We start from the raw sequence: 15,631 nt of genomic DNA on the forward strand, positions 1-15,631 counted from the left end.
TTTTTTTAATACATGCTCAAACAATATAAAGATGCCATGTTAAATATAATGAGTAGATGGCGTAATAAAGCTCTGGATCTAAAGGTGACTGGATAGAGAGCCAACAACCGGATAGAGATCCGTGTTTACCAGCAGTTACACCAGAGGCAAGCGAGAGGAGGAAAAGCAAGGGTCCTGAGTTTCTGTCAAGGTGATGAAACATTTGGAATGGATGTACAATCTGAAGAATGTAAACAATGTCACTAAATTGTGACTTTAAAAATAGATGAGATGGCTGGGGGACGGGGAAGGAATAGGAAAGACTAAATGTGAACTTGAAAAGATGGGGTAATAGAAGGCACAGTTGAACAGTAATTAATTATATAAAATACAATGCATACAAATGATTTTATGAGACACAATATAAATGAAAGTGTATGAACTACAACAGAAATTAATTCTTGCATGTAAATGAAGAATTTTTAAAATTTATGAGATGGCAAATGTTGTGGCATATATTTCTGTACAATACTGAAATTGAATAAAAAAATAGAAGATTCTGAGAAAAGAAACAAAAAACACACTCCTGAAGCTGTACTGCAATGCTGGAGCTCCCGGGGGAATGGGGAGGGCGGCCTCAGCTACTTGGGAAGGGGGTCTGACTCAACAGTACAACAAAATGTCATTTCCTTAACTATCAAGTGAAATTAAGTGAATTAATAATAAAGTGAATGCTATTAATTTCACCATAAATAATAAAGTGGTAGTGCTAGGTGCAAAGGCTCAGCCACTAACCCAATCACCATCAACCCAAACTCACAGAGCACCCCAGAGGGAGGAGGAGACAGCAGTCTGCTTTTATAATGATAATGACCTTCGAAGCCCTTCAGAGTGCTAAAGGATTTACTATAAAATCAAAACTGACTAAACGTTAGATTGCTTCGTTTTGGTATTTTAAAAAGGAAACTTAAATGATAATAAAACAACAAAGATCTCCTTTTTTTTTAAACAAACTCATTTTTTTCCAATTTAATTTTACATTGGCTTACACTAAAAAATCACATACACCATGTTTAGTCTGCAAACTCTCCTTTAACAGTTAAAAAAAAAAAAGAAAATGCTGTATTGTTCTCTTTTCTCTTTAAGCTTATATTTCCACTCCACTCTCCCCACAGGATTCTCTCTCAGTATATTTTAACGCTTCAATGGATTTTATTAATCTTCCTAGTACAGCTTATCTGTAACAGAAATGTGTATAAAGTAAAATTGTTTTTCTTTTTAATTTCCTGTGACCACAAGGCTCCGAAGTATTCAATTTTTTTTGGTTTGACTTATCACCGCTAATGTACACAAATGATCCAAACAATACTCAGACTTTGGTATCAAAATGTTAATATATTTGACATTGGAAGTAAAATCTTTTTATAAGTGCATTTCTGCAGAAATAGATAGGACTTACTTTTGTCAACTCGACTGTAATCAACAACACAACATGGATGGCTAATACTTATTGATATACTAAGTTTATTGCCAATTCTATATTTTTTAGTCATTAAGCACTAAGAAATCTTGATCATATAAATAAAAGAATTTAAAAACTCTACTGTGATTATTCACAGTTTCAGCTTGCTTGGTTCCACAAACAACACTGTTGGCACTAGAAATCAGGAAATCAAGTGACAAATTGCATTGGGGAAAACCTGCTTACAGGAAACTCTTCATAGTGAAGAGCAAGGAAGTCAGCCTAGAGAGTAAGGTACACCTGATCCAAGCCATGGTCTTTGAAATTACTTCCCATGCATCAGAGAGCTGGACGGTAACTAAGGATGATAGATGAATAATCAATGCTTTTGAGTTGTGGTACTGAAGAAGAGTACTGAACATACAACAGACAGCCAAGAAAACAAACAGGTATACACTGGAGAGGGTGAAAGCAGGTTGCTTCTTGGAGGTAAGGATTTTGAAGCTCCATGTGACATACTTCGGGCATGTGGCCAGGAAAGATCAATTCTTGGAGAAGGGTCTCATGTTTGGGAGGGTGGAGGGTCAGTGTAAGGGAGGAAGACTCCAGATGAGATGGTTTGACTCAGTGACTGGAGTAATGGGGATAGGTGTGTCAGAGACAATGAGATTGGCTCAGGATAGGACAAGCTTCAGAGCTACTGAACATAGGGTTACTATGAGTCACAGGTGACTCGTGGTATACAACATCACCACCAAAATATATTTTTTTAATCAGGTGATAACTAGACCAGAATGTTCAATTTTGCTGAAAATCAAGACAGCAAAGTCACCTGACTTGCAAGAAAATTTGTACCACTGTCATCATAGGTACACGGCAGGGTTTAATATTAAAAAGGGAGTGAGTCACAGTTGTTTTCTCTCTCCATACCTATTCAATTTGTATGTGGAGCAAATTACTCGAGAAGCTGGACGCTATGAAGAGGAGTGTGGCAACAAGATTGGAGGGAGACTCATCAACAATCTCCATCACGTAGATGACACAACCTTGCTTACTGAAAGGGAGGAGGATTTGAAACACTTGTTGCAGGAGATCACCAGAATATCCCTTCCCTTGACAATTATGTTTTTATATTTGTACTTTGGACATGTTGTAAGAAGAGACTGGTCCTTGGAGAAGGACATCATGCTCGGGAGGGAGGAGGGACGGCGCAGGAGGGGAAGGCCCTCTATGAGGTGGATTGATTCGGTGACTGGGGTAATCGGGATGGGTGTGTCAGAGACAGTGCGATTGGCACAAGACAGAGCAGAGTTCAGGGCTGTTGTGCATAGGGTCGCTATGAGTTGCAAGTGACTCGACGGCACATAACAACAACAACAACACTTGTTACATAGCTTTATACACACACATACACAGTTTAATTAGTAGATAAGTTCCCTTACAATAGGTACAATTATATACTATAGGAGAAAGAAGAACTAATTTGAAGACAAGAGAAATACAATTCTTGTTCAATCTACTTCAAACAACAGAAGATTTTCAGTAAGTCACAGTGCCTTGACAATACTTAAAAACTCCAGCTCAAGACCCTCAATTTAGAACTGAGTCACAGCACTGGGATTCTGAGGCTGTAAATAGCAAAGGCGGAGACTGCTCATCTTTCTCGGAGTCAGAGGTGGATTTGGACTGCCTGAGGGACCCTGGAGTTAGTAATGCAACTTCCTATGGACTACGTCTAGTGCTCCCTTGAAAGAATATTCAACCAAAGACCATACATCTATTATTTTTAAAAAAATTCAAAAAGAAACCTGTCAACAATCCAAACGTCAATTTATGGGTAAGCTAATAAAGTACACTGTAGCTGTATCATTTCAAGTTGAAGAATCCATAAGGATACTAGGAAAAGTTCTTCATTTGGTGTTGATGAAATACCAAGAAAAAAACCCTTGTATATAAAATGTATTCTAATTTATAAACAAGTGTGTGAGAAAAAACAAACCCAAAACCAGATTGTGAAGAAAATCAAAACTGTCCTTAGTGGTTAACCTTGAAGTAATTATGGTCAACTTTCTTTTTCATTTGTTTCTTCAAGACTTTACACCAAATAACACTTGTATTCTTCTCACAATGAGAGCAGAGTGAAAGTGGTAGGAAGGTGATAGGGTGAACCTCGTTCACTGTCTCAAAAGAGTCATGTGGCTACAGAGTTTTCACCCAGTGGCCAAAGAGACTCTAAATCCACTTCACATATTTTCATGCTATATCCTTTACAACAGATGTTGTTGTTGTTGTTAGGTGGCGAGTCAAGTACAACTCACAGCAACCTTATGAACAACAGATCTGAATCCTGTTCTATTCTGTGCCATCCTCATATTTCCTGACACACTAGAGCCAACTACCGCAGTTACTGTGTCAATCCTCCTGGTTGAGAGCCTTCCTCTCCTCCGCCATCTTTCCAAACATTATGTCCTCCAAGAAACAGCCTCTCCTAGCAACATGCCCAAATATGTGAGACAAAGCTACACCATTCTTGCTTCCAAGGCGCACTCTATGACTGCACCTTCTCCAAGACATATCTGTTTGTTCTTTTGGAAGTCTGTGGATATTCAGTATTCTCCTCCAACACTATAGTTCAAAGGCATCATTTTTTCTTCTTAGAGCAGACACCACTGTCTAATTCACAAGGGTGAGCCCTTCCACTCTCTCAGGGAGGATGGGGCCCATTCAGCCTCTCGACTACTTTTGTCCATGCACCACAGACTTGCATCTCTTAAACCTTCAGATCACTGTAACCATTCCCTCGAGTGAAAGTCAACGCAATCAGGTTGGCATCATGCTAACTAACCTCAAGAAAAAACACAACTCATGGGTGCAGGAGAAGCATCAATCCGCGAATGAAATATTAGAAACCCACACGATTGACTGAACCTCAGCAAACACTGTGGGCACTCCACGTCACAATGCAGCTGTCTCCTTACCTCAGCAAGTGGGGAGGAATCTTGACAATGGTGTCCACGCCACCCAGTGTTTCTGAAAAAGAACAGAGTGAAATATAACCCAGGACTCTATGGTGGGTCAGTGTTACTGTGAGTTTCAACAATTACAAATCAGACAACTCTCTGTTATCTGCATCCACATCATCATTCCTAAAACCCCGTGCCCTCCAACGTTTAACAGGGCAGCAAGTAATCTTGGAAAGGATGTGGCAAGACACGAACTCTTACACATTGTTGGTGGGATTGTAAAATGGTACAACCATTCGGGAAGGCAGTCTGGCACTTCCTCAAAAAGCTGAACATAGAAATTTCATATGACCCACCTATTCCACTACTTGGAATATACCCTGAGAAAACGAGAACTGAGGCACAAACTGAGATTTGTACACCAGTGTTTATAGCAGCATTATTCACCATTGCAAGAACATGGAAACAGCCCAAATGTCCAACCACAAAGGAATGGACTGAGAAATTATGGTACATTCACACAATGGAATACTATGCAGAACCCAGGAGCAATAACTTTGTAAATTATTACCTAACTTGGGAGGGACTGGAAAGCAGTACGCTGAGTGAACTAACTTAGTTCCACAAGGATAAATACTTTATAAAACCATTATTGTAGAATGAGTATAAAGATCCAGGAGGGGTGGGAGAGGCTGAAAGCAGAGGGAAAAGGATGTGCAGGAGGAGGGGGGATTAATCACAGAGTTGTACAATTTGATGGGTGAGGGGGTGAGAGAAACGGAACGAATTTGTTGTTGAAAACAATGTATTCAAATTTTGTAAATAAACTAGAAGAAGAAAAAACCCAATCCTTGCCCTTGATAACCAGTCACTTTCTCAGATCTTGCCTTACTATCAAAAGAGGATAAGTGAAAATTAGGATATTTTACTATAAACACATAATGAATATTTAGGTTCCTATTGCAATAGGAAAGTCTGTGGTTAGAGACCTCTCTAAAGTACTGAAGAGCAACGGTGTCAGTCTGGAGACTAAGGTGCGCTTGATACATGCCATAGTCTTTGCAATTACTTGCTATGCATTAGAGAGATGGACAATGGCTAGGAATAATAGAGGAAGAATTGATGCCTTTGAGCTATGGTCTTGGAGAATACTACTGAATATACCATAGACTGCTAAAACAAAATACAGGTTTGCCCTGGAGAAGGTGAAGTCAGGCTGCTCCTTGGAGGCAAGGATTCTGAAGCTTCGTCTCACATACTTTGGACTCGTGACCAGGAGGGACCAGTCCTTGGTGAGGGACATCATGCTTGGGAGGGTGGAGGGACAGAGCAGAAGAGGAAGACCCTTGATGAGATGGATTGACTCAGTAACTGGGATAATGGGGGTAGGTATGTCAGAGACAGTTAAGATTGGCACAGGATAGAGCAGGGTTTAGGGCTGTTGTACACAGGGTTGCTATGAGTAGCAGGCAACTTGATGACACATAACAACAACAACAATCTGAACCAGGATACCAATTCAATCTGGTTATGTGGCACTAAAACATTATATACCAAACCTCCATTACCATCCATCAGATTCCAGCTAGCATTGTTATGTGCCATCAAGTCACCTGTGACTCATAGTGACCCTAAGTAGAGCAGTTCTAAACTCTGCCCTGTCCTGAGCCCATCTCATTGACTCCAACACACCAACTCCCATTACCCCAGTTACTATATCAATTCATCTCATCCGGGGTCTTCCTCTCCTGAGCTGTTCCTCCACCCTTCTGAGTTTGATGTCCTTCTCCAAGGACCTGTTCCTTCTGGCCATGTGTCCAAAGTACATGAGATGGAGCTTCAAAATCCTAGCCTAGAAGGAGAAACTTGGTTTCGCCCTCTCCTAGATAAACAGATGTTTTCTTGGTGGTCCACGGTATGTTCAAGACTCTTTTCCAGCACTATAATTCAAAGGCATCGATTCTTCTTCTGTCATCTTTAGTTACTGTTTCAACTTATAGTAAACCTGTATTATAGGGCAGAGTGGACCTGATCCAGGAGGTTTCCAAGGCTGTAAATCTTTACAGAAGCAAGGTGAGATGTCTTTCTTCCATGGATTAGCTCACTCACACTCATTCATTGCTGTTCAGTGGAACTGACACACAGCCAATGCCAACACTCCATTGGATTTCCAAGGCTATTAATCACATGGGAGGAGACTGACTATCATTCTCCCTCAAGCTGCTGATGGGTTCAAACTGCTGGAAAGGCATAGTTTTTAAGATGCAGAACAGTTCCCTATGGACTACACCATCAGAGCTCCCAAGAAACAGCTACTGGGTTAGAACCACCAACCCTTCCCCTGGCAGCCAGGCAAGCACTGTAACCACTGTGCCAGCAGGGCTCCTTAACATATTAATAAAATAAAAATAAAGGCAAATGGTTTCTTTGAAATTTTCATGCTAGTATCCCTAAGAAATAACTTTTTAAAATCACACCAGCTTTAGGAAAGGTGCCAGACTAGTGGTGGTATGGTCACGAGGCCAAGGGATGATGAGGAAAGGCTAAGACATCCTTAAGATGAAATGAGATGACAAAGCAAGGTCCTGAGACGTAGGAGCCACGAGAAGCTCAAAAGATGCACAGGTCAGCTCAGTCCAGCGGTTTGAGGGCCAAGGACAGTTACTCATGAACAATGGACACTGCTCCCACACGGGAGGTTCTGACACTGAAAAAACAAAGCCTTCTGGGTGGAAACCTTAGGCAATGGGGCTTCTGTCCAACTCCGAACAGGTAATAATATCTAGCTAAATGCTAGAGAATCAGAAAAAAAGAAAACATCGTCAAACAACAACTAGGACGAGCCCAGGCTGAGTTCAGGTTGGTCAGTGGAGAATACCCCTCCCTGCCCCATCCAGGAAAGGAGGGCTAAGGAGAACACCCAAAGGCAAACAGAGAACAGACTGCAGCTTCCTGATCCCTCAAGTGAGGGGACGGTAACTGAGACGAGAGCATCAGGGACAAAACAGAGAGAAATCAGTCCGACTACTGGCTCCACACCAGCACACGACCCTACAGGATACTAAGCGAGTCCCTTATCCTCTCCAAGCTTTGGTTCTTCTGTCTCTAAAAAGGAGATAGAGAAATCCCCCACCTCACGGGGTTCTTATGAGAAGCTAGTGAAACAATAAATGTACAGAGCTGGTGCAAACCTCAGGTATCAGGGTCAGCCTGTTCCCTCTCCTTGATTCACTGGGTAACTAAACAAGGGGTAAAAAACCAGGGACATAACGACGAGGACAGCCAGGGTGCCTGAGCTCACAGGAGATAGTCTGGTTTCAAACTGTGAGAAATGCCACAAAAGGAAAGAGCCAGGAAGTAGGAGAGTGATAACAGAAGGTAATAAACTACAGGCTTTAGAATCGGGACTTCCTACAAGAGGTGATGAGATATGAAGGGAGTTCTTGCTGCCCTGGGGTCAAAACAGACACATAGCTGACCCTCTACTGGGCTTCTGAGGCTGTAAATTACATGGAAGGAAACTAACTGTCTGTTGTCTGTCCATAGCATTGTTGATGAATTTGAACTGTCAAAGATGCATTCTTAGGACAACTTCAAACTTCACCAGCAGAGCTCACCAGGAATATTAAAGGAGGTAAAAACAAGCAGATGTTGCATTAAAGACATGATGATGAATTCTAGAAATGTATCAAGGATGGCTCTAGGTCTCAGGCTAATGCACCTATACAGGCAGTAGTAGCGCTGATCACCTGGAAACACCAAAGGTGGGTTTGGGTTAGGGGAGGGGAAGAATAGTAAGTCATGTCTGGCCTTCTTCTACATCAGGGCCTCTGAGTCACTTAAGAAGAGATACTGACTAAGCAGCTGCGTTGAGGATTGGCTATCAGCACAGCGGGATGGTTAAATATGGGTATCAACTACCACATAAATTTACCTGAAGCTGTTGGTGAGGATGGATCCAACTCCATGAGGGCTGAAAGTGGAGAAAAGGACCCAGCCTTGCCCTTCAGAAACACAAATATTTAACTCCTGGAGAAAAACTGGACTCATTTTGATGTCTTCAAAGAGGGCAAACAGCCAGTGGTCACAGAGGCAGCACTAAGCAAAGGGTCCAGCGGGCAAATCCCTCCTTCACTGCTAGCTGTGTGGTAAGAGTCAGTACGATTCCAATGGCCAATGAGTGGAGATGGGTCCAAAGAGGGGGCCAGTTCTCATCTTCTCATTCATCCTTGCCAGTCACTCACGTGGTCTCTCTCTGACCATCGACACCTGGAGCTAAGTCACAGCTCACAAACCAGGACACCTCCATGCAGACAACAGCTGGTTCTCACCATTCCAGTGGGCTCAGTGATTTGCTAGAATGATTCATAGAATAGAACACAGTATGCTTATGTTTACAGATTTCACTGGGAGCAAACACTGGACAACTGAAGCCGCATGTCATGAAGCCAGCGAAGGGTCCCAGGATCAACCTGCCCAGTCCTACAGAGGATGTGCTACCTTTTTCCTTGGTGACCAACCAGGAAGCTCATCTGAGCTCTAAAGTTCAGGACATTTTGTGAGACTACCATCATACCACTAGGTGAGTCAGCACCTAGTTCCTGGGTGACCCCTCTGGATCTGGCCAGCTCCCACTTATTATCCAAAGGTATTGGTCCGGCTAGAAAAACCTGAGAACAAAGGCAAGACTGCTCTCCGCACAGTTCTTTCACATTCTACAGAGGCCAAGATAAGGCAAAATGTCATTGAGAAGACCTGTAAAATGGGCGTGAGAAAAGTCTTCTAAAGGGAGGACTCCCATACCAACTGCCTTGAAGTCTGTTCTAACTCATAAAGACCCTTCATCAGATTGCCAAGGCTGTGAGTCCTCACAGGGGGAGACTGTCTGTCTTTCACCCAAAGAAAAGAGTATAGCTGGTGGATCTGAACCATCAACCTTTATCAACAGGTAAGATACCAGCAGCTGGGCACATAATTATATGTCACTGCGATTTAGTGGGAGGATAGGAGAGGCAGTCAGCTCCGAACAGTCTGAAGGGTGGCATGCAAGGATACAGATGCAGTCGGTACAGACACTTAAAGAAGTGTGGCTGGCTGGTCACGGAAAGAGGAAGTGGCTCGGGAGAGGAAAGAGGGTGTCTACACAAATCCTCATGTTCTACCTTTAATTCTTGCTTCCTTTTATTCCGTTTTCCACACATGTTCTAGATAACAAGAACAACAACAAAAGTCCAAACAAAAAGTCTCAGCTAACTAGTCAATTTCTAGTCACAAAAACCTTACAGGGCAGAGAACTAACCCAAATGTCCACATAAAAGTGTCAAGGAGAAAAACTGGATAAATTATGTTTACTGCATTGAAGCTGATGAGGGAGAGAATAGTTTAAAAGTAATATACTTTAGGGCATTAAGATTATCCTAAGAGTCCAGAATGAGGATTGCCTAGTGAAGTAAACTTGGGGTGGGGGTGTGCGGGGTAGGGGGGGCGGATTATGTACCAATGAAGGAGTTTTTCTTTTGCTTTTCAAGGAAAGGAGCGAACTGGTGGTAGGGGTGGGGGTGGGGGGAGAAAATTTCAACAATGAAGGAATGGAATTCCAAAATCTCGGTAGATGTTCATTGAAATTAATAATAATAAAAAAACAGAAACAAAAAAAAGTGTCAAGGCATCCAATCTTAACATGTGAGGGCTGTCACATTGCTCTCTGTCACATTGATCTCTTGCAGAATGAGTTTGCATGGCCAAGTGAATCAACAGCTGTGCTACCAAGGCTCCTTATATTCTTCCTATCTGCCCTAATACATGTTGTTGTTATGTGCCATTGAGTCGCCTGTGACACATAGCGACCCAGTGAACGGTAGCTCTGAAGCTGGTCCTGTCCTGATCCAGTCTCACTAATTCCGACACAACTACCCCTATTGCCCCAGTTACTGTATCAATCCATCTCATGAGGTGTCGTCTCCTCCTGAGCTGTCCCTCCACCCTTCTAAGCATGGTGTCCTTCTCCAAGGATCGGTCTCTCCTGGCCACATGCCCAAAGAATGTGAGACGGAGCTTCAAAATCCTAGCCTCCAAGGAGAAAACTTGATTTCACCCTCTCCAAGCCAAACCTATTTGTTTTCTTGGCAGTGCACGATATGTTCATGACTCTTCTCCAGCACCACAACTTGAAGGCATCTATTCTTCTTCTGTCATCCTTGGCATTGTCCAGCTCTGAGGCATAACATGTATGAAGTACTAAAAAAGTTTTGAAAATAAGGTCTCATTTAACATCTGACCAGTCTATTCCATCTTGCTACTTCTCAGCTCTCACACACGGAGGGCTGCTGGTTTTTCAAGGACTAAACTGTTGTTGCAGGCTCTCCTCACACTAACCTCACTGTCTAGTCACCATTTTTTTCTACTTCCCACTCAGTTTCCTCACTCCAAACAAACAAATCCAATGACCTGAGTAGCCTAAAACAGAGGGAAGATACATACACACTCCTTCTCGGTTACCATTAGTTATGAACAAGGAGAAGAAATGATAAAGTTAAAAGGCAAATATAATATGCCACTTATCCTGTGACCCTTCACAGACAAGAAATATCCCAAACTATCAATAGTACTATTTCTGAATAGTAATATTTTGGGTGATTTTATTTTTTTATTTATATGCCTCTATTTTTTAGAACTCTAAAATGATCACACACCACCTTTATAAAAAGAAAAAAAGATGAATAAAACTTAAAATCCAAACAAGTCATTCAAGCATTGATTTCTTTACTCGACATTGGCCTGTCTTATTCTAGATGTAGATACCAGGAAGAAGTGAAAAACTCATGTTTACGCTGCTGACCTTCATTGTTTGGGTCGACTAGCAGCTATCCCTCCACCTTCTGAAGCAGTAGTCCAATTCTGCTTTGAGTAAAACAATCTTTCTTAATTTAGGGGGTCAAAAGCTTCCTGGTGTTCTCTAACGCCAGTTAGCTCACCGTATCCCTCAAGTGCAGGCCTGGTTCTGGAAGAGGCACACAACAACTAAGACAAGAAAGTGAAACCCAGAATTGAGCAGACAGGGCTCTAGAAACTCCATGGTATAGAGAAGGTACAGTACTGTGAGGACTCCCTTCTCCCCTGACAGTCTAACTGCTGCTGGTCTCTCTCCTGAGATGGTCTAAGTGTGATGATTATGAACCCAAAGCAGAAAAGGCCTGAACAGCATAGAGAGAAAACAGGACGGTTCTTGAAACACTGTGTAATTCCCAAACCAACATGCACCTACAGGTAGCCCTGCCTGTGGATATTATGGTATAGCTACTCTGGCTATACCAAAACAGATCTGTTTCCAAAACAGATATGTCTTAGAAAAGGTGCAGTTGGAGCACTCCTTGGAGGCAAGGATGGTGAAACCTCATCTCTTATACTATGAACACGTTGGTAGGAAAGGGTATTCCTTGGAGAGGGACATTATGCTTGCAAAGGTCAGCAAACGAGAAGACTCTCAACCAGATGGATTGACACAGTGACTGTAGCAGCGGGCTCCAGTGTGTCGGAGACCGTGAGGACGGCACAGGATGGGATGGGATTCAGTTCTGTTGGCCACAGGTTGCTATGAGTCATACTCAACTCAATGGCACCTAACAATAACATTATATGTAAGGTCATGTAATAAAATGTGATAGATAGGTTATATCTGTATTATGATTAATGGAGTGAGTAAATTCTCAATTTTAAGTCAGTGTGAATGGGTTTTTTATCTCCTTCAGCTAATGTACTCCTCAATTACCTTGACCCTGGAAGAGCAGTGTTCACATAACCAACTAAAAGCCAAAATGACAGCTATGCTGTAAAAGTGGCTTGGTAGCAGCACCGTCTGACCTCCTCTAACTTCGTAAGGGAAAAAGAATCATTACCAACATCAAGGATCCAAGGCTGGACCTACAGGACAGAAGTCAGGCAAACCTTCTCTCTTTCATATTTTAATAGCTCTGACACCCACCACCCCTCCCACTGTACTCTCTGCTGGGTTTGGTAATTGATGCCAATGGCTACAGGACAATTGTAGGCAAGGTTATGGGACTTACTGGAGAATTAACAGGTTGAAATTCAGGCTCAGGAAAGTTCAGGATAATTATCTGACCGACAGCCTTTTCTCAGCTGTACCTCTGACTTCAAACGGAAAGGTTCAAGCTTTATATTGACAAAGCTGCTCTGTGGGAGAAAGCTGGTAATCTGTCTATAAAGATTTACAGCCTCAAAAACCCAAAGAGTCGGCTGCTCTGAGTCAGAATCAAAGGACAGTGTTTTTGTTATTGTTGTTGCTTTAGTGGCTCTTTAAAAGTGAGGCTGATGAGATGCTATCTCACACACTTTGGGCATGTTATCAGGAGGGGATGGTCCCTGAAGAAGGACAACACACTCGTCAAAGGTCAAACTCACTGCCGTCAAGTTGGAACAAAGACACAGCTCACACTCCAATGCATTTCAGAGCCTGTAAACTGCATAAAAGAACACTGTTCACCTTTCTTTCACAGAGTTGAAGATGAATTCAAACTGTCTGAATGGCGAAAGGCACAGCTCCTGGTTGACTTTACTATCTGAGCTTTTTTACAAGTAGACTATCAGTAAAATAGAAGATGATGAGTCAAAGAAAACTGAACAAAACTAAAAATCACAAAAATGGCCAGCATCTTTTGTCTGATAGAGACTGGTGGAACCCCCAAGACTATGGCCTTTAATCACCCTTTGAGACTAAAATAAAACTCACCCCTTTTGAGGATCAATTTTCAGCTAAACAACAGACAGGCTTATCAGGTGAACTCTGACTCTAGAAAGGTACTCACTCTAGAAAAAGCAATCAGGCAAAACCAAAAGGGTAGTATGTGTCCTAGGAGGAAGCTTGGATGCCAAGGAGGAGTGGGATAGAAGGCTGAATGGAAATGAGAATCATAGGCAGGAAGTGGCAAAGTGCTGTTACAACATAGGGACTATAATTCATGTTCCAAAACAAAATCTGCAGGAATGATTGAATGGAAAACCATTTTGCACCATAAATTAATTTCACTCCAAATATAATAAAATGTTTTAAATAAAAGGGGGAAAGCTCTCCAACAAGAGAGACTGACAAGGGTTACAAGAATGGGCTCAGGTACAGCAATAACTATGAGGCTGGCACAGAACAGGCAAGGTTCTGTTCTGCTGAACATAAAGTCACCCTGAGTCAGAACTGGCTCACCAGCACCTAACAGCAGCAAGAAGAAGGAAGATAGGAAAGAACCTACAGTTCTTTTTAAAGTCAAATCTACTTCAGAGGCTCCAACAGCTCACACCCATCACCCTAAACCCACGGGACATTCTTAACCTCCCTTGAGTTGTTTTCCTGGCTGCATATTCCAATCTACACAATAAGTGCCCTGTGTATTACTTTATGGTTTCATGCCCTGCGTCTCCTTTACTAACTAGAGTCATCCACCAGCGTACAAACATCTACTGCTCTGAACAGGTGTGTGGCTTCCAGGCTCCACTCCCAGATCCCATCACTGACCTAGGTTTCTTGGTTCCTTCAAGGGCCTAAAATCAGCAACAATTCAGAATCCCTTAAGAGCTGAATATCAAAATGCACACTCCTGCCTAAATTTGCTTAACTCAAAGGGAAATAATGAATACAAGGAATGGCATGTCTAGAGCACAGCCCGGTCCTGCTTTATTATGTTACCCAGCCATCTGTGACCATTCATTAGAGGCACTGGGGAATCTAACCCAGAGTCTCTGCTGAATGACAATGGCCATTCAAAAACAGTACTGTGGCTTTAAGAGCCTTGCAGCTCACTTACATAAATGGCCCATCTCTCTAACAGTAAACTGAAATGGTCACATCCTGTCTACTAGATAAACTTCCCAGACAATATGGATGTTTTGTGGTATGTGTATATATACATATAAAGATGCTGCTAGAATGGTTGTGGACACATCCAAACGTTTGTAGATTCAGACCTTCTCATATTGAGTCACCTAACCGCCATCAGCCTTCTACATGTAGAGAAAAGCCTGTTAAAAGCACCACTCTCTCTTCTCTGGCGGCTCCAAAGCACACGTCATGATAAACACGGATCGTTGGGGTTAAGGGAGAGGAGGATTCGATTGCATTTTTTTAATTGACTGGCAATTGAAGAATCACGTGCAAGCTAGGGCAAAGACAGGGACTGACAGAAGCCAGCTGGTTTTGCCTGCGCCTTTTCCCAAATTTTTTATCACACTTAGCACCCAAAACGTGCTCCTTATCTTCTTCCACTCCCAGCCAGACCATTTTGACTGCTCAAAATCTCTCCTAATTGAAACGTCTTTCCTTTCTCGCCACTGCTGAGTTTTGCAACCTGAATCTGCAGGGAAACACAAATTTGCCACCTGGAACTTATTGCTCTGAGAGCACAGCTCACAAATTTAAAATCCCACCTGTCTGAAGGGCAGAACAGATTTGAGGCAGTAACACAGCCCTGCCCTGTGCTATCTTTCATGCACAATAATCATTACAGCTGATATTAAAAACCAAGCTGGCTCCTAGACGGAACATCAAACTCAATAAGCCATTCCTTTTCCAATTGCGTCTGCCAATGTTTGGAAGGGAGGTCAGGGCCAATGGTTCAACTTCCCTCTTCCTGGCAGGTGCTTGAGAACTCGGGCCCTGGAAGTTACAGCAGCCCGGGTTCGCAGGTCTGGGACCAGGAGGCGCAGCCTGGCAGGACAGCAATTTCCCATGGAGGTTTAGGGGAAAGGAAGAGAGAAGGGAGGCGGTGGATGTCATCGCCGGAGCCAAGATTCTCACCTCATCATTTGCAGAGGCAACTCCAGCAATTTCGCGGGATGCATCCCACGACAGCCGCTCAGCGAACGCTCCCCAAGCCCAGGGCTGCGCCCCTCACCCGCCCGGCCCCGGGAAGCCCAGCTCGGCAGGTGCCAGGCGCCCCTGGCGCGCTTACCCAGGGCCCAGGTGCAGCTCTCCTTGATGGCTTTGTACTTGCTCCCCGACGCTTCCTTCTGCAGCTTCCTCAGGATCTCTTCCATCTTGACCTCCAGGTGCAGCCGCCGGGCCGTCGCCCGGGAGGAGAGTGCGCGCGAGGCCGACTCAGGGACGCCACTGCCTGGCCCCGGGCGCCTAAGCGGCCACAGCGCTCGCCCCCATCCCGCCGCCGCCGCAGCTGATGAATCACGGCCGCTCCATGCCGCGCGGCCACGTCAGCGCGCCCCG

At 43.3% G+C, this 15,631-nt stretch overlaps 1 protein-coding gene across 1 annotated transcript in view; it reads right to left on the reverse strand.

Moving 5' to 3' along the window:
- Positions 1-15,610, reverse strand: part of KIAA1244 (KIAA1244 ortholog) — a 219,695-nt gene extending 204,085 nt beyond the window's left edge. Inside the window, exons 1-2 of the mRNA XM_006884948.1 lie at positions 15,363-15,610; positions 4,420-4,471 (exon numbers count right to left, since the gene is read on the reverse strand). Of these exons, the coding sequence (XP_006885010.1) occupies positions 4,420-4,471; positions 15,363-15,447 (137 nt within the window). The 5' untranslated portion in view covers positions 15,448-15,610. The remainder of the gene's footprint in view (positions 1-4,419; positions 4,472-15,362) is intronic.
- Between the last annotated feature and the right edge of the window lie 21 nt (positions 15,611-15,631).

The sequence above is a fragment of the Elephantulus edwardii genome, unplaced genomic scaffold, assembly GCF_000299155.1.
Source record: "Elephantulus edwardii isolate Elephantulus edwardi_28Jun2011 unplaced genomic scaffold, EleEdw1.0 scaffold00039, whole genome shotgun sequence".
NCBI lineage: Eukaryota > Metazoa > Chordata > Mammalia > Macroscelidea > Macroscelididae > Elephantulus > Elephantulus edwardii.